Source organism: Limanda limanda, chromosome 5 (genome assembly GCF_963576545.1).
Source record: "Limanda limanda chromosome 5, fLimLim1.1, whole genome shotgun sequence".
In the NCBI taxonomy this organism is placed as follows: domain Eukaryota; kingdom Metazoa; phylum Chordata; class Actinopteri; order Pleuronectiformes; family Pleuronectidae; genus Limanda; species Limanda limanda.
This window is the reverse complement of record NC_083640.1, coordinates 15,263,596-15,283,872: the sequence shown is the minus strand read 5'-3', so window position 1 is coordinate 15,283,872 and position 20,277 is coordinate 15,263,596. Positions and strand designations below refer to the sequence as shown.

At 41.0% G+C, this 20,277-nt stretch overlaps 1 protein-coding gene across 3 annotated transcripts in view; it reads left to right on the top strand.

Moving 5' to 3' along the window:
• The window catches only part of LOC133001337 (membrane-associated phosphatidylinositol transfer protein 2-like), a 48,280-nt gene that overhangs the window by 5,495 nt on the left and 22,508 nt on the right, over nucleotides 1-20,277 (top strand). For 2 of the 3 annotated variants that reach the window (XM_061070892.1, XM_061070894.1), the window contains exon 2: nucleotides 16,346-16,580. In XM_061070892.1, coding sequence (XP_060926875.1) covers nucleotides 16,503-16,580 — 78 coding nt within the window. In that variant the 5' untranslated portion in view covers nucleotides 16,346-16,502. Of the gene's footprint in view, nucleotides 1-10,437; nucleotides 10,480-16,345; nucleotides 16,581-20,277 lie in introns of those variants that run through there. The other variant, XM_061070893.1, reaches the window with a different exon arrangement.

The window sequence follows — 20,277 nt, the reverse complement described above, 5'->3', positions numbered from 1 at the left end:
AGAGTTTAGTTGACATCACCTATGTGCTCAGTAAAAATGTGTGAGTACATGAGGGCACCGTGAGGAAGTGGATTTATAAGCCTTTGTTTCATAAAATGTTGTGTTCAATGGCAACTATCAATTGTGGGTTCTTGCCTCAATCAGGTTCTGCAGCATTGCAGACATTCAGAAAGGTGCATGTAGGGCTGGAAAGGTCTTGGAGAAAGAGCGAGAGTTCACAACAAGCTCTCACCTATTTCACATTCTGCCTAATCCTTATGTATATAAATATACTCTGAGTATATTTACAAGTGTGCGAGTGCAGACACTGGGGCTGTGCCATGCTGTTGGACAGATTTAACTTAACATGTGTAATCACTCTTCAATCTCATTGGCAGCATCAGCTTCTTTTAATTCTTTAGCTCCTCTTAAAGGGATAAGACACATGTCTTTGACCTGAGGTCTAAATAATGTGGAGGCTTGTTTTTAATGGGATCTTTAGTTTTTCAATGTAAATGCACCTAAAGCAATATGTTTTGCTTTTATTATAAGTCAAACTGGTTAAGAAAACGTCGAGGTTGAATTAGATTGGTTGATAACCTACTCACTGTAAATAAACTTTTTACTAGATTTCAAAAACACAAATATTTAAAAATTATTTCCTGGAAATGAAGAAATGCTGCTTTAGCATTACAACTACTTTCTGTCGTAAATTGGAGTTTGATAAAAGATCTGAAAGTGTGTTGAGTTAAGTTGTTCTTTATTTAAAATTGTAACCAATTTCTCTTTGAATAATTCATGGACCTTGGTTAAAAATCCATCTTATAACCTGATATACATGTGTGTGAAAAGTGGTGCAGCTTGATTAAATCTAAGGGAACTGTTATGCCTTTCTAGTTTAAATGTAAATGTACCTAAAGCATTATGCTGCCTATAAGTAATTTACGTAAAATTGGTTTAGACTACACTGAAGTTGATTTAGAATTGATGATACTGCTCCCTCAGAAAAGTGCTCAATAGCAATTCAAAAGTAATTTTACTAAATTTCAAATATTCAGTACTAACTATAAATGTTAAATGGAGGTGATTATTAATTGGTCGATTGTCTTGTTGTGATTAGACTTCTCTCACTCCCTGGGAACAAGTTGTATTTTATGAATTAAAGCCGATCTGGTGCAGTAAAAAAAACAAACCCAGCCTTTTGATGACCTGTTTGATAAATAAGGATAATATCTTCATTCAGATACTGAGGGAATGTTTGCTCATTCATGTCACACAGGCCTCTCTCTGTAAGGCTAAAAATATCCATCACTTTGATGTTCTACAGTTGCAGGAGTGCCTTACAACCCGCTGATGGTCAGAGGGAAAACACTGTGAGAATATGTAAATCTATGCCGTATATCTGAGTGACTGTGGAGTGGAAAATTTCTGTCAGAGGAGCCTGTAGCTCTGAGTGTCCCAGCCTTGTTTGAGTATTCATAGCACTGTGTTCGATCTTTGGTTTTTTAATCTTACATGTGACAGGTCTTCTATGTTCCTATTACAGTCATTAGTTGACTTGGCATGTTATTCAATAATCCTATCACTGTCAAGAATACCAATGACAAATGGGTACACAGCCATTGAGTAGTCATGTTTAAGGCAGGGAAAGAAAACAAAGTCTCACTTCCTGTCAGTGTGAAGTTTGCATGTCGCACTCGGCTGCTCACCACATCTTTTGGTTCCACATCTGTAACATCTGATGCTCGGATGAGATCAGTGTGCCACAGGAAGAGCAAAACAACTTATGGTACAAACACAGTAAAATGAGACACAGGCTTTTTAAACGTAGAATATATGATATTTTCTTCATGGGTCTATATTCTGTTGAATCCTGCTTCTTGTAACCCACCCAACATTTATACCCAGTCGCTGCCAATCCCACCCAACACAACATGGCAGCATAATCTTTAAGACTAGTTGCTAAGATGCAGCAGGTATAGTCACAGAGGGAGCAGCTGTACAGCTGTTGAACGGTTTCCTCTTTACCTTCACCGAGGTTATGTTTTCACCCCCTCTTTACCATGGGTGTAGTAATGATCTATGAGTGTGTTTAATTTGGTACAGACCCAAATAAAAATCTAGATCTAGTGGATTTATACGTAGTTTAATAGGGGGACAAAGTGGTATGAGCTCTACTGAGTGCCATTCAAGTTTTATAATAGATTAATTATTCAAGGTGTTATTTTTTTCACTATTCATACAATACAAAAAGGTAGTTAGGTAAGTAATAAGATGAAGTAATATCTAGAAAGGCACCCAGGAAAAGCACTTACCTCGGATCAGCAGTCCCCTTAAAGTCAATCAACCCAGACCAATTTCATGAACTTCCCTAAATATGTCAGTTTTTCATTTATTTACAAGAATCCAAAGATCAGTGAATTATACCCAGAAAAATTGGTAAAAATGTAAAAACAAATCTTTATCCACCACCTGGTCCAGATCCGCACCAAAATCGAACGTGCACATCACTAACCCATACACCGCATTCTTCTACAAAGCTTCATGGAAGTCTGCCCTATAGTTTTTGTGTAATGTTGCTAAATAACACATAAACAAACATACAGACACAAATTAAAACATTTGTAATTTGTTGTAATTTAATTTAGGATTGTACAAAATGTACAAAATAATGTATCGTAATATAATAAGAATAAAATAAGAATACTTTGAATGGACATGATCGAGCAGATACATGTGCCCTACTAGGATTCCTCATGTAGTATCTTCTGTTCTGTGGAAAATTCTATGGCTTGTACCTCATAGTCTCTCTGTAGCTCATTTCTCATAGAAGGTGTATTGCTCATATGGTTGCCTCTGTTCAGGATATTAGAAAAGTCAATTAATTTGACTAGTTTGTAGTGTAATGTTGAGATTGTAACATGAGCCTGCAGCAACATACTAAACAGGATACGCAACGAGTACGTCATGTTTTGTATATAGTGTAAACATTTTTTCCCACAGCTGATAACTCCAGGGCACAAAGACTCATGTCATGCTTGAGTCCTTTATGTGACAGTCAATAGAGACAGATTTTTATAGGCACTGACAGCACATCAGGGGACTTCAGCAAGTGATGGGTGAGTTTTTTAGTTTAAGACCATAATAATATATAATTATATATATATTAATATAATATACTATTTTTTTTATGCTGGAATTTTCCACTCTTTTGAATTGTCTGAGTCAGCTGAAACATTGTCGTGATCAGCCCGACGTCTGCTTTGAAATTGGATTATGATGACTCGATGAGAAACACCACTTCCTGTTTCTTTATTCCCTGCACTACAACCACAATTTGGGTTATTTGATGCAACAACAGGACTCTCTGAGTCTGAGTGACATGGAACCTACCGATGTCTGATATAAAAGCAAAAAACTAAGCATTTAATAATAAATAAATATGATCATAATGAATATATTCTGCATAGGATTAATAACTGGAGTGTAACATTAGTTTGTGATATTGATTTGGAAGCACATAAATCAAGGCTGCTTTATTGTTAACTGTATTTTTAAATAAAAAAATAGTTGAATATCTTTAATTTCAGGCATCTACACTTATCATGTTTATTAACTATATTGTATATTTATGACGGTAAATATGGGCATACATGTGTCATGTAACATATCGTATGTCCCATATTGAACTCTCTGATGAAACAGTAATTATTAACTTATTATGGAAACTTTATTTTATTTTCTCTCTGTCATCTATTGCTTTTGATTTTATTACATTGCTGTTTAATTATATATTTTTTTTTAGCTATCAAGTGTTCTAATATTTTTCAGCCATATTTTCCTTTTTCTTTTTATGCCATTGTCTGTGGTGGTGGGCAGAAACAAACAGTTCCTGTGTTACACATCTGCCTAACACAGAAAGACAGCTACGCTAACAGCTAATGATCTGCCTGGGCATCGATGTCACAGTTTAATTTACTGCGACTGCCATGACTCAACACAGCTGAAACAGATGTACTGCAGCACAGAGACACGTGCTGATCCTGTTTCAAGGATGGTTGGTGTTGGAATTTTATTGATTGTGATTATTGATTGTGGGCCACATAAATAAAATTAATGTGACTTGACTGGCCCCAATGATCAGTTAGGTATGGTGAGCCTCCTCACTGTGAAACAATGGACTGGTTGTCAGCACCACAGACTGTGTATTAAGATGAAATGATACACATTGGTGGCTGGCTGCAGTATATCAAACACTTTTTTCTCGATCATGTTTTTGGTAATTTTTGGTAGTTATTATTACACTTTGTCCAAGTGTTTATTTTCATTGGTTTGGTTTTTATCACTTGGTTTGGGTGAAACGTCATGATTGACAGCTGAGACTGACTCCTGATTGGTCGAACACATGTATCGATGTTACCGCAGCTCTACCCACTGATCGCTAAATATTTCTCAGGGCTCCCAAAGAATGTTTAAAATTGTTCTCTAACCAGTACAAAATTTGTGGAAATATATTTAGATTGTTGCCTTTTCATCATTTGTGCATCCAAAGGGATACACAGCACTTAGAATCTAATTTTAGGGGATCAATCTCATCTTAGAATAGGGATGCATTGCCAGCTGGCTGGTTATCTGAAGGTCCAATTAAAATTTTTTTACATTTAGATTTGTTGTATCATCAGGCATCATGACAGTATATCAAACCAGCCCCCATGATGCACCTGGGTGCCAGCCAAGCACTGAATGAACATTGTGTTTTCTGGGTCTCCTTCAAGTCCCTCCTTCTCGCCCCGCCCTCCCTCCTAAGCTCCCTGGATGCTAATATTGGTTGTTGAGCTTTCAACAGGGACAACAGCAGCACAATGTGTCCCCACGCATCCCAGACGAGCCAGCTGATGAATTGCACATCACTGCTAATGTTCCTACAATTACATTCGTATAACTGTGTGAATGTGTGTGTATATATATTTGGCCCCCTTAAAGTGAAGCTAAAGCATCCCAATCGTCCACACCAAAAAGCAATAGGTGGTCTGAGTCATTGTAGGTATTTCTTATCACACTGATAGTTGCACTAATGCTAAATTTTCTTTAATGTGATGCTATAAATACAGGATTCAACTGAGACTGAAATGTGATGGTCGAACGTGTAACTAATAATCTAATCTGTAAAGAGCATACTCTATTATGAAATTGAAATGCTGCTTGCACCAGCTCATCACTGGACAAAGGTCTGGTTAGTGGACGTCTTCCTGCCCGGGTTACAGTGTGTCAACATAAATCACATTTTGTTGTGTATATATTATGGTTCACCCCCACAGTGTTCATGCTGAATTCATTCCACTTGTGTTTTGTGTCTGTATAGACTGTATATGTCATTTTACATTTGTTTGTGTTCTGTTACACCCCCCCCAGCCGTTGCAGCGCTCTCTGACTCACATGGATCATGTAAAATGAAAGTGACAGCGCTGCTTCATGTCACTTTACCCACTCTCCCCTTTTCTTTTCTATTGGCCGCAGACACCTGGTTTCTCTGAGGCTAAAAATAGACTCCTTCAGACCCTAACTCCCCCCCCCCCCTTTGCTGCCCCCTCACCTCTTTCCCTTTTTCCCCTCCTGGTTGACAGGCTTTTATTATGGAGTCTTCCTGCATTCTGCCCATGCTTCGCTTCCATTTGCCAGACAAAGCACCACGTCTCCATTCAGCTTGGTGTGTCTGCGTGAGAGAGATGTCTGAGTAGACTAATTAAGTCGGTCTGGTTTTTATAGTCCCTGATAGAGAAAATCCCCATTGCAGTAAAGCCTGGTTTTCCACAGAGCTGGAAACCTGACCTCAGAACCCACGGAAATGTTCGCCAAAAGTCGTAGGACCGTGAGCATCTTTGAAAATGGCCTTTTATGGTCAGCGGGAGAGACGGCTTTCTGTCTTTGTTCACTGGGTAGAACACTTTTGGGAAGCCTGCATTATTCGTGCTGCACAAGAGAGTTGGAGGTATTTCATCAAAGGGCAGATGGATGTCCTCTGCTTTTTTTAGGAGCAGCTTTCTTATCATTGACGGTTGACTTGGATCTACAGTGTCCCCGACCCGTTGACAGAACGAAAGACGAAAGCATAAAAAGAAGAGCTGAGACTCGGTGGAGGTTGTTATGTGGAGGTCAGAGTCGTGTTTCGTGTGGTTTCCTTTATGAATTTATTGGTTTGCCGTCAGTTAAACAAGAGTGAAGTCTTATATTACTGTACTTATGAAGGGTTTATACCACCGTTATCGGTGTTCACAGATTAAACACCTTTTAAACTTCCCTTTTCCATTAGTTTCTCATTACCTTATGTTCTCATCCCTGTCCTTTTGATTTGTTGGTTGGTTTATAAGCACAATTGCACAGAAACCACTTGATAGATTACCAGGGAACTTGTTGGAAGGATTCGGTATCAGGGCGAGGATCCAGGACATTTTCACAGTTTTCCTAGGTAATATTTCTTGGATCTTGATGAAATTTTTTTTTTTGTGAGATTTGGTGCAGTTTGATTTGAATCTGGCTCCTCGGCGGAGGTGTGAGCTCTTCAAGTGCCATTCTCGTTGTTCCTGTAATAACTTTTCAGCTGATGCTTGCCTTTTCCCTTCCTGCTCCCACGTCACACTAAGTTCTCTCAAATTCATTTTCCTCTCGGCTTCTAGAGAACGAGAAAACTGGGGCATGAAGACTAATTTTCCCCCAAGGTTTCAATGAATTAAATAGTCATTTCTCATTCTTCTATGTTAATGCTAGATATTTTGAGTATGAGCTATTTGTCATCTACTGAGGTAATTTTTAAATTGTATTGAATGAACTTGCATCGTAATTACATATGGCACAGAGCATTTCCTAAGTCTTCAGAGTGATGCAGGTTTTGGAAATCTTGCCATTTTAGACCAAAGTACAATATAAGCATTAAAGCAGGGTTTAAGATCTTTGAAGCACACATAGCTGTGTTTAGGCTTATGTCTTATTCTACGTCACTCTTACCACTTAATTTTAGCTGCATTGTGTTATAAAGAGAACTTTCATCTGCATGTATCACACACTAGCATAATATATTTGGGTTGACGGTATGGTAGAAGCAGTAAGTGTTGCTGAGTTTGGTGCAAATTGGCTTGGTGGGGGAAAGAAGAGAGGAAAGTGAAAGTGGAGAAACCGGAGAACCGGAGAAAGAAGTATCAGCCCCAGCAGCGACCGGGCTCTACTTTCCTCGTCACTCTGACTTCATCTCTGCAAACCAATGAGGAGACGGCCCTCTGTGTCTCCATGGTAACCCCCTTTCACGCAATGATAGAGGATAAAGGGGCAGAAAAGGGAATACATTTTGGCCTCAGGCAAAACATTTTGTAGAGTTTAATCCATTTCATTTCTCTTCTTCGACGTAGTTATTTTAAAAGAAGTATGATTAACTGTTATTGGAATGCTGCTGATGTTTTTTTTTATGTGGGGAAACTAAATATAGACCGGGCAGAAAAGGGTTTGCGTCTGCATTAACTTTTTGATTTTATGCCACTTTTTCATTAAAATGTCTCATAGCAAACATTTTAGGCTGCTACACATGTTTTAGCTCTGTGTTGAGCTTTTTGCTGTCAGAACTTGTAGATATATCACATTTAACCAAGCTCCTCATAGAGACACTGCACAGTTGAATTAGATTTAATTATAATAGTCAGATGAAATACATTAATGCTGGTTTAAAAATTGCATTTAATGCCAAATTTATGCAAATCTACATTTCTGGGTTGAACTTGGCTCATAATCTCAGCTAGTGTTTCCAACCATATTGCTAACGAAGCTCCAGCCGTTTAGGGCGTCTCTATGTCATGACATTATATATTTATACAAATTGTTTACCATTCAGAGACGTTCCCCACCCTCTCCTGCCCCCCCATGACACGTCTGTATGAAGTAGAGGGATTCAAAAATGCGACGGTAGCAATGCTTTCCTTTTCTGCCGGAGTTATATATGATCACTCTGTGCGAAGTTGATAGAATGGCAGCACAGGAGATAAACTCATTTAGACACAGTACATAACTGTTTATTCCAAGTGTAATTTGAATATAAGGTCATCTAACTTTGATTTTCAGCTCATGTGTTGATTAGAGTTGGTTGGAAACGAGCTAGTTTTGGAAAGTGGTGGGCTGACGAGCACCGCCGAGGCATAAGAAAACAATGTCCCCGCTTATTAAAGCAGCTTAAAGTTCTCAGCAGTCACTGGGCACCAGATTTATTTTTGTCAAATTTTAATTACTTGCTAAGGGGGCATCCAATTTATACGTCACTTCTTTTCCACTGAGCTGCAGATTGTGTGATGTTCACAGATCTGTCGTGAGTGAGGAGGAAGTTCATCAAACATTACACACTTTTACATGGATACTCATATTCTATCGGATATTTACCCAGTTCATTTAGACAATCGTCTGAATAACACACCGCCATGTAAACATCATTGTCTGATCATACTCGGAACAAGCAATGATTTTGAGTATCCTGATCTTAGTCACTTTTTGTAAATGTGTATGTTTTAAATGCCATTATAATGTCCCTATTGGATTTTTCACAGCATTTTGCGACATCGCCATGCACGGCAGTTACACACCATTTGATGTCACGGTCAAGACTTAAGCTCTCTAACATATTACATACAGGCATGACTTTCTTCTCTAATCATGTTTTGCTTCATATAACATTTCCAAGTAGTGCAGTAAAGTGTTCATTTGCAAATAACTGAGTTTGCCTAGCTGTGACATACTTAGATGCCAAAAACATGAACGTCTTGCCAAATCTATAAACAGACTAAAACTCGAAGTTACTTGAAGATGAACAGTTTTCTGCAGCAATCCTCTCAGCAAACTTATTTCTTCAGGACACCACCTTCTCCGTCGTGCCTGTGCTTCTTTTTTGTCCGTTCCCTCTCCCGCACGTAAACGAGGATCATTTTTAGAAGCAGGCCTTATACTTGTACAGCACTGCTGTAGGAGGACGAGGAGAAGGAGGAGGAATGCAGTGGATGAGATGCTCACAGGGTGTGAAATATTTTTAGCTTTCCCCTTGTACTTCGTCGATGAGTAAAAGAACAAGGGCAGGTTGTGCATCCCACCTCCTATGCGTGTGGAGGAGCTGGGGCCCAGATGATGGCCTTGTTCCAGGCCGCATCATGCTTGGACCTTACTGTATTTACAGTATGTGGCACAACATGAGGCACCGCAGCTGTGATCTACATTTGTTATCTCTTGCATTTTTACATGGTTAAACTCAGCATATGGTACAGCTGCTCTCAGTGGTAACTCATGTTGTTGAAGTAAACCTTTGTGGTGGTCCTTAACTCTGCCAGGAAATAATGTTTTCGTCCCTGTCTGTGTGGTTGTTGATTGGTTGGTTTGTTAGTTAGCAAGATTAAACAAAAGAAACTGAATAGATTTCCATAAAACTTGGTGGAACGATGTGGTACGGGTCAGGGGAATGTTTTTCACTTTTTTAAAGATCCGGACATTTGCGTTTTTGACCATTAGAGCCCGAGCACTGACAGTGAAGGCCCTATTGCTTTTAGTTTGATTATTCAGGAAAATTAATCAAAAACAAGATATTAAATGAATACTTAGAATATTATATGATACAATACATATATTTCAAACATAGAAAAGAAAAACTCATGCATGAGATATCACAGGAAATTAATACGGGTCATTTCTTTTTACCCATATTGTGCTGTAGATGGGAAGTGATACAAAAAATATTAATTCAAAAAGTAACAAGGGAAAAATTTGAATGAGGATTTGTGAGGAGCAAAAACAAGTTAATTGGGGAATACCTGAAATACAAAATGATGAAATTCATCACTGCAAAGATAAAGAATATAAAAACTCGGGTTACTTTTGACCCATGTCGTGAATCAAATTGTTAAGCTGAAAGAATAACACTTGTTTGTGACTCACTATTTAGCTCCACTCAGGCTTTATATAATAGAACACTTCAAAGGATTAATTTAGCAACAAATTACCTGTTCTGTAATGTGGTCATATATATTTCTTTGATGTATTTTACTGTTGCAGAGGTGAAAGATTTATATGACCTCAAGAGAAACAGGGTTTTTGACCTGAACAGATCTATTAGTCTGTATGTAGTGATAGTGATAGCAACACCTACTGCAGAAATGAGGTAAGCTTTGTTTTACAACTTTAATTTCGATTTACATAAATTTTCATCTTGTGGTCTACACGTGATGGTGTGGACCATAATGTGTGATTTGTAGGTTTTATATGGAGTCTGTGATGCAGACTAAATGATGAGGCGCCGAATGTTTCCCCTGCTCCTGCTCCACCTGTTCTGGCTCGTGTTGTGTAACATGCAAACAATCCTGACCACTCTTTTTAAATACGGAGGGAAAATAAATGTTTGCTCACCCCTTTGGTGCTTTATTGAAGCCACACTATCTTTGTCAGCCTCCACCCAAACGACACCACTGCTTACGACTCCATGTTGCTGTGAGTATTTCAAAGGGTTAGAGAGTAAAAAATAAAAATACACCTTTATCAACGGTGAAATTCTTTGATTAATACCTTGCACAATTGCAAATGTAGTATAAGTAAAGTTGTTGATCCTTAAGTACCATTTAAAACTGTAACACAGATAGATTTATGGATGAGCCTAAAAGTTAGTGAAGGGAGAAGCGAACATCCTAATCTTTGTTAAGCCCTAAGGGGGGGCAGGTGTTGTGGGTTGTAAATCAATGTTGTATTGAGTAATTTGAACCGAGTAGTATATATTTATCACGGTTAAACCCCTGATTAATGATGCTTCATATTTTTCCCTTAATTAGATACTAAAATGGGACGGAGAAGTCTTGTCTTTGCACAGCGGCTTGTTTGCTTTGGTGGAAGGTAAACTCCGGTCACATGGTCCAGCATGGACAGCATTGTCTAAAGCCCGTTGACATTTTAAGTGGATTGCTGGATAAACCCATCAGCTCAATCAAGGGTTCTTCTTGTCGCAGGCTGAGGCTGTGTGTGTGTGTGTGTGTGTGTTTGTGTTTGCAGTGGTTGTCATAGCTGAAGTGGTCTCCGCAGCATAGAGTCAGCTATGTGTGAAACGGATCTATGGTAATTTAGGCGATGCGGAGGGGCGAACTTTTTCCACTTGTGTTTTAAAGGGGGTCTTGCCTCGGGTCAGTCATGAGGGAACTCCTGCCCGTGTCACCTTCCCTCCCCCTTTGACTTTCATCACCTCCTCTGTCGCTCCGCCTCAAAGTGGTGCTCTGGAAAACAGGGCTAAATTTAAAGAAGCACTACCATTGCGGCCTTTGGGGGAAAAAAAAACCCCGTGAGTCAACCCCTCCACCCGACCATATTCTACTTTGTGTCCCCAGCGAGACCCAGCTGTTGCTCCCTGTCCTGTGGTCAACCTATATGTTGTTATTCCTTCGGACAGAATTAGTGATGCCCCTTTCCATTATCATGACACAGAGCAGTCCGAGGTGGCAAAGGAAAAACGGATCTCGGAGCAAAAGGTGGATTTAATGTGAAGGTGGCAGCGAAAGCCCTCGGCCCGTGACAGATAATCCAGCCTCTGCTCTGTGGAGAGTAAGCAGGTTTCATCTGTTTAAGTCGAGACCCTTATCCCTGTTTAGATGTGCACATCTTTGAGCGCTTGATTGTTTATCTTGGCTCTTGCTGTTACACAGATGTGGATGTTTTTGCAGGCATCCTCCTTATGGTTGGAAAGCAGATTTACTAATGTCCCACCTGCGCCTCTGAAGAAGCTTTGAGCTGCTGCTTCTGTCTAATTCAGTTTTGAAAGCGATTTATAGGTGAATACCCAGTTATTTTAAAAAGTTCCTTCCTGGGGGACTGATCAGTGCCTCTGGCGTTTCATCACACTCTCTGAGAGGGTCACAGATAAGTGTGCACGCTCCGGCCACAACTGGCTACATATTTCGCAAGGAAAGGAAAGCAGAGGTTAAAAGAGCAAATCGCAGTCCTGCTTAGAGTATCCTGTGGCTATCTCCGGCTTCGGTTTTGTGGAAACGAGAGCAGGAACATGGAGGCTGCTTTGTGATGAGCGCTGTGCATTGGCGTGTACTGCTGTTGCGTCACGGCCTAGAGGGAAGAAGAGACGGTATTTTTAGAAGGGAATGAGCATATTCTCTGAACAAACAACGTCAAGCACTCTGCTTGCGTATGCTAGGATTATTGTGACCGGGCTATTTTTAAGCTCGGCGTGTGAGAGGGCTTTTTTCTGGGTCAAGCATGATGCCAGTACTCTCTCGAGGCTGCTGGTGGATGGTGCATTACAGGTCCGTTGGTGTGCACAGCATCTGCATCAGTCAGAGAGAAAAGGGATCAGGTTGAAACCATCAGGGGAGTTACAGCATTACAATACGGCAGCAGACGAGACAAACGGATGATATTTGTTCAGGAGCCAGGCCTATTAATCTGTAGTGTGTCATCAAAGGGGATATTGCATCCTCAATCTAAACCATAATGTGTAAATATGTGTGTGCTGTACTGTGGTTATGTATCCACATCACAGACTGACGCTATTGATAAAGAGATAACATATGTAACAAACAGGTTTTTGTAGATGTCATTTTGGTTTAGTTCATCTTTGGCTGCTTCTCCCACCAGCCAGATACTGAAAAAAAAAGTTTTACAGTTTTTTACTGAAAGATGAAACTAAACATAGGAAACGTTTTTGTCGTCACTTACTGCAGAACATTTTTATTAATTAATAGAAACTAATTGTTATACATTCCTTATTTATTTTGGTGACATAGACCAACTAGTTGTGATATGTATAAATGTCTAAAGGCTTTTGTTCAATCAAACCACAGAAATGTGATTTGCAAAAAATAGCCTTTAAAACTAATTTCTTCCAAAAACAAAGTCAAGTAAAAATATATTTTTCTCAAACAATTAGTTGATTAATAGATAAACAGAGATTAAATTATATTAAGACAAAGCAAGTGCTTTGCTTAAAATATGAAAGGCATCATGGCTAATTGTAAGAGCAACAGAGGACGATACAAAAAAGAAGCTTTTAAAAAGAGTTAAGAGTTGGGAAAAATAAAAAATAAATAAGAGTCAATATGAGGGGAAAAATGCCAAACATTTGCTGGCAGACAAAAATGTATTTGAATACATCAACTTGGGTTTTGTGAATTTTTATATTGCTTTTTCACTAATTTAATTTAATAGACATATAAACGGATTCATTAACAATAAAGACGATTTTCAGTTGCAGCTGAAATAGCAAACCTTTCCTGATCCTGCTGGGCAGTTGTGCAAATACTTCACATACACCAGCATCACAACAGATCCGGGTGCAGTATCATCACTGCAGGCTTCTGACACATGCTGCTGAACACAGTAATGCTCGGGCTGTCCCTCTGTTGTGCTGGCTGGAGCTCTTCCTGTCTCTCTTTACATTCCTGGTGTCACTTCCTTGTATGTGGGTAGCTGGGTCTTTGGCAGCTGTCTGGGCTATTGATTCACACTTTGGCGATTATTCAGACCAGTGGAAATTCTCAGAAAGGACTCCTAAGTTTGTTGCAGCATCAGTTGCAACCCGCATCAAACTGTTTCCACATCGTGCCGTCCTTCAAGGAGATTGTTTATTATTGGCACTGACAACCAGGATGACCTTCCCCTTTCACAGCCAGAGGCCTCACAGCCACAAGCCCCTGAGCTACAAGCTTTTCTCTCAGCTAGCCTAGTTTTATCTCAGCATTTCCCAAGAGCGCGGTTATTTTCAGCAAAACGCTGCGTTCTGCTCCGATTTTGTCAATGCATCGTTTTCCTGCGCAAAGAAAAGATATTCTCTAAGAAAATGTGTTGAGGTCAATATTATCCTCCCATTGTGTTTGGAATCACCTGGCCCAGGCTGCAGGTTTGGACAATATTTTTATGATATAAGGATCAAGTTGGTCATTGTTGATGAATCTTTGACCATCCTCACACATTACTGTGCCACTATATATTATGTATATAGTGTATATTACACATATCTGCAGGAGAATAGTGCCTGTCTAATTCCACAGATACTCCCTTCTCTCTTTAAGCCGTACCAAAGGATCAGGTTATAGATAAAGGGCCAACCAACAATACATTGGAGCGACTTTCATATCTAATTCAGATGTGCCACACAGAGAGGCACCAACTTCAACAACTTCATTTTACTCTGTTGACGTTTGTATTTTGTTCCCCCTTCTGGTCTCCTTGATGCATCAAGTCTACATTAAAACCTTCTGGGTAAGACATCAGCTGCTGTTTGAGTGCAGCGACATTATTAAGTGAATCAGGCTTGGGTTGTGTTCGGACACAAAAATCAGAATGCATGTCGGCGCGTTTAGTTATCTTTGGCTAGGACAGGAGAACAGGGTCAGTGCTAAGTACAGGTATGAATGCACCGAAAACCCTTGGATCCAATTTCTCAGACCTCATTCAGGTGTTCTTGGACATAGTTTTCCTGTGCGGACACAAATGCATCCTGGGCAGCATATGAAGGACAGCATACTCCGCTGACGTCTCTCACCGATAAAGTTTAAACATTTTTTTTTTTACAACTGTGGTAAGATCTTTCTTCATAGCACATTGATTAATTCGGTCCCTTCTGATTCTGTTTACCCTCTTTCTCTCTCTAGCTTGTTGCTGATACACACACACACACACACACACACACACACACACACACACACACACACACACACACACACACACAATGTCATTGGACACATCTTTAAATTCTAGCCAAAAATTATATAATTTGGTCGACCTGAACTTAAGTGATGCTAAGGGTCACCCTTTGTCTCTGTCCACTTGTGCTTGTGATCACAGGACGGATGTTGACACCAGATCTTAGGGGGGTGTGTCTTCACTGGGCAGTTTTTGGGGTTAACTCATTCGTTTAGTAACACCAGGACCCTCACCAAAGCTGGACTTTGTTCGCTGGACCCAGTGGGAATGTTGGTCTGATTAGACAGAGTGGCCAGGTGCCAGAGGGAGGTCCAGTTGCTTCCATAGTTCAGAACTGAGCTAATATCGGGGTTATGCAATGCATCACATTTGGGCGGCCAAACGCAGGCTGTGCCAGGACAGTGTTGTTGTTGTTCCCTCACACATACTGTACCGCACATTTCAGTCTCCTTGGCTCTGTGACTAAGATCCACGGCTTCCACCGGACATATGGTGAGCATATGTGAAATGAGCATTTTTCTACAAAATGCTACATATTATATCACAACATAAACTAGAAATCACTAAAAGTGTTAATTGTTTTCCTCTTAAAGGTACTGAGGGGACCTCAGAACTTTTAATATTGGGCTTCTTTGTGCGTGCCATCACTTATTTCAACAGAAGCCTCCTTTCATCGAGTGTGGATATCTGGCTTCTCCTTATTGACTCCTCTTCAGTGAACGCGTCACCTCAGCTGACACCTGTGATATTTAATTTAGATAAACTCCCACTCCAGCCCAGCTCAGTGCTGTACAGTCATGATCTTTGTTTTGTACTGGCTTCGGCTTCGGAGAGTTGTCAGCGGTCAAAGCAGAGACTCGAGCAACTCACGCCACCCACACGTTGCGTATGTATAGCCCACACCTACCCCCATCTGCCCAGTGGTTCGAAAACAATGCTTCTTGTGACTCTAAGACCGCTATTTGTGAAACCTCGAGCATGCACACATTGGGGAGGGGGGGTGTCTTACCATGTTATGTCATTCTCCCCCACTCAACTGTAATCCCTCTTATGCTGAGTGAGCCCCCCCATGTGACAGTGCTGAAGGGGTGGCTGCTGGGACCGTTGGCGAGGCACGGGTGCTCTCCGTAGGCTCCGGCCACCCGACCCTCACACACAAAAACACACACACACACACACACACACTGAGCTGTGACCTGTGTATAAGAAGAGAAGTTTATCCTGGGAAGTGCCTTACTTGAATCTGAATTGCTGGACGGAGAAGACGGCAATGCTCGTCCTCAACGCCAAGGCTCGGACCAGACGTTGTAGCTACATTGAGCAAATATTCTGAATGACACTGTGGCTATTTTCTCCTCTTCATCTGTGTGTGAGCCATTAGAAAAGCTGTTTATCCTTGGTTACATACAGGAATCTTGTCGCCTCTGAAATGAGTCTCTGTGCTGCTATCTTTTGCTCATGAGGAATTTTGTTGTTGATTGAAACCTGGATTCTCATCTTGAATGGCCGGTTTTCGTGAAGTATTTTTAAAGATCCAGCATTAACCTCAACATCCTGTTTTGACTGTAACTAACTTCAGCTGATGGGATACGTGACGGTATTTATTTCAGTGAATTCACAGTTTACTTACCTAACGTTTTCTCCCTCTCCTCCCCCACAGGAATCATCGATGTGGACTTCAGCTGGTGGTTTGACGAGTTTCGCATAGAAGCCGCGGAGTCTTTCCTGTCCCTCTCCCCCTCCCTTCCCTTTCTCCCTCTCCCATCCCTCTTCAGTCTTCTCCCTTATCCCCCTTTCCCCCTGCTCCACGATTCACCATGCTCATCAAGGAGTACCGCATCCCCATGCCCATGAGTGTGGAGGAGTACCGCATCGCCCAGCTCTATATGATCCAGGTGAGGTCACAACTTTGCAACATCGCACGCCAATTTCCCCCAAACGGCCAGGTGACACAGAAGCCTGTGTTTGAAAACCAGCAGTCAAAGAGGAGATAAATGAACACAGGTTTTGGATTGCGATCTCAGCGTGCCCAATTATGAAATGACTGGTCACATGGTGTCTGACCCTTGTGGAGTAATGGAACAAAGAGAGCTTGTACGCTGATAGATTATCCAATTTAAACTCCCTGAAGCTGGTTATTTCCATTCGTCACAGGCTGTGTGCGTCTTCAGGAGGAGGGTGGGAGCACGTTGCTTTCTTTGGAAACTCATTGCACACACAAACACACTTCACATTGGACAGGAACGTGATGCTTTGTCTGTGTCTGATAGTTTCATTTGTTTAACCAGGTCCTCCGCTGGAAACTGAGGGTTTGTGTAAGAGCTTTTTAGTTTACAGATGCCAACAGAAAATGCTGATTTATGCAACTTTAGTTATCCTATGTGGGACTGTGTGTTCTAGTCTTCTGGCATGTGTACATGAAGTAGGATTTATTAAATCCGCTGGTACTGCCAGGAGCACTGAGAGTGGCAGCGCAAAGGAGAGGCATGGAGAACAAACCCAATGATTCAGTCAATGGTAACTTGTTGTTTAGATCTATTGTAGACTTTAGACATTTAGTTGTGTTATTCCAGTTATGGCACATGCTGACCTTTGGCACTCAACACTTAGAGGTTGCTTGGGGATATGAGCTGTGTGGTTATGTGACGTGCAGCACTAAATTTGTTGAAGTTATGGTCCTGTTTTGGTCAAGTTTTGATAGATTCAATGTCTTGTTTCTTTAGAGACCGTATATTGTGGAGTTAATGTGAATGAAGGGGCATCATCACCTCCACCAGGGAGGCTATGTTTTAATCTGCATTTGTTTGTTTAGTGAGCAGGATTGTGCAAAACCTACTGGACGGATTGCCATGGAACTTGGTGGAAGGAAACTGGGTTTAGGGAAGAATCCATTACATTTTAGTGCAGATCCAGGAATTTCTTTGTGAATTCCAAAAATTTGACATACTTAGGGGGTTGGTGTGGATGACTGTGGGCAATCTGGCTCTAGTTGATTTAAATGTGGCTTCATAGGGTCCAGGTATTTTGTTCCAATACGTCCGCTTAGGGCCTAACACCCCCCTTAAACTGAATCAAGATACACTAAATTATACACACGAATAGTACCATAATATCAATGTCCATTTTGTTTTGTTTTGAGAAATCTGTAAAAATGTCGAAAAACACGTAAATGTAAAAGAAGAACCGCACCAAAATTTAAGTAGATCTTCCCTGACCCGTACCACCCAGTTTTGTGGTAATCTATTCAGGAATTTTTCTGTAATGCTGCTAAATAATAGACCAACAAACAAATACCATAACCTCCTTGGTGGAGGTAACAATAGAACTGCAGCCTTCAGGGAGCAGCTCCGTTGAAGAAGGTTAAAAATGTAAACCTTGAGTCAGGAAATCCCAGAATGCCTGCAAACTATTGACCTCCCCACAGAGAGGTCTCTCCCACGACTGATAATCTTACACCAAAATTTAATAAGCATGCATGTTGACAAACATGTCTAAAAATGAATAACCACCCACTGCCGTAACAGCGCTACAGCACGAGCTACAGCTGTGTAGTTTCCTTTTTCTTTTCTCTTGTGTTTTAACATTCTCAGGATACCAGCTTCAGCTGTAGTAATGTGTCATTGTAAAAACTTTGTCCTGTCTGCACGAGGGGAAATGATAATTGATGATTACAGAACAGTACATAGAGAGTTGTGTCGTTCTCAGACTTCTCAGATGACTGAACTAGATGGATTGGAACATGACTCAGCGGACATGCCTTAAAGCAAGCAGACGTTTCGAGACCGCACAAACTAGTCACAGTGCCAAACCTCTGCACGCTGGATCATTTCGTTGGCCTCTTCTGTATTGGATGGTGTAATGTGAAGAATTATTAATATATGAAAAACATAACTAAAGTATCTTTTTTTATATTTTACCTTTATTTTGATAGTGATAGCGGGGAGAAAGTGGACAGAGACAGGGCATGCAGCAAAGGGCTCGGGCTCGATTTGAATTTGGGCCGCATCAGTAAAGACTGAACCTTAATACATGGCTCATGCTTAACCAAATCAGGTACCGGTGCACAGTGTCAGAGGCGTCTGTCCTGATCTGTTTTGCTTTCAGATCCTTTGCATGCCCTTCGTAAGAATTTGTCACACAGGACGTTTTGCAAAACCTGATGTGATGTGTAAAGATGGATTACACAACGCCTCAGTCTTTGGAAAGAATCGCTGTGTGTGTGTGCACTCTCAAGCATGTAAGCAAATCATCAGCGAGAGGAATTCTTACATTAGTGACCCATAGTTACCTTTCCCCCTGACCTCACCCTCTTTACAGAGCCACAGTTGCTGTGAGGCTTCTGTCGCTATGGCAACCCGTGACATCAGCAGCGTGCCGGTGGTTGGGTTTTTGTTCAGAGAGAAGGAGGGAGTGAATAAAAAGAGGAAATGGAGGATAAAAAGAGAGACTGTGAAGGAGGTAGGGAGGGAGGGGTAGGAAATCAGAGAGGGGGTGGAAGGAAAAGCGAGAGAGTGAGACAGAGTAAGCTGTATTCTGAGCAGAGAGGAAACAAAGATTTTGCTGGTGTCTGTAGATTCCCCTGCTTCGTTGCTGTATGTTGTCAGGGCAACAGCAGCACGTCGACCTGCCTACCTGCAGTCCATCACCAATGGAAGCCTCACAGACCAATCCAGGGTCTTAGGACAGTCTGGTCCTCTCTGCACCCCAGCAGGCAACGCCTCACCTCATCTCTCCCCCCTCACTTCCTCTCCCTTCGCAATTCTGCCATCTTATCTGATGGCTAATTGTAAATTTATCATCGCCACATAGGGATTTGCACTTTGCAAACGCGGAATGTGCGAGAAATTAAATATGAGAAGGATCTCACTGGGTCTCATTCACTCGCACACATCCATCGTGTTCTGACGAAGCGACTGTGTCTCTGGAGTGGAAGCGAATAGCAGCATCTCAAACAGGAAACAAGCCTTACTAAGTTGACGGCGAGAGAAAAAAAAAAACCAGGATGTGACTCCCATCCTGTCGGAGATGTGTCTGCTCTAAACACATACAGTCGGCTTTCACAGTGACGGCTTTTATTATTGGTGTTTGGTGGCTGTTTAAAGAAAAGGTGAGCGGAAGCAAGGGAGCGAGCCGGATGTGTTTAATGGGACAAAGTTGTAGGGCTGGACTTGAACTCGCAACACAGTGGCCACTTTGTTTCTGTGGTCTGAGCCAACAAGTATTTTACATTGGAACGTTTACAATCTGAACCCTCCCCTCTGAAGACAATTGACACATTTGCAAAACCTCTTGGGAAAAACAATTACTTAATTTCTGTTCCCCCTGCATAGAGTTTACGTCTGCACACAACTGAACAAAGAACACTCTTTTATCTATAATCTGTTTCTCCACTTCCACATTTTTACCCCCAGGGGAACAGCTGAGGCCCTGTCTAGTGTTTAGAAGTATTGGAGAGAATAATCTGTTGCTTTAGGGGAGAAGAGAAATTATAATTAAAGGGACAGTCCACCACAAAACACAGTGAAGCCTATTTTACCTGGACTGCAGACTTTACTTTGTGTTTTTCTTTTCACTTTCTTTAAAATTGTGAGA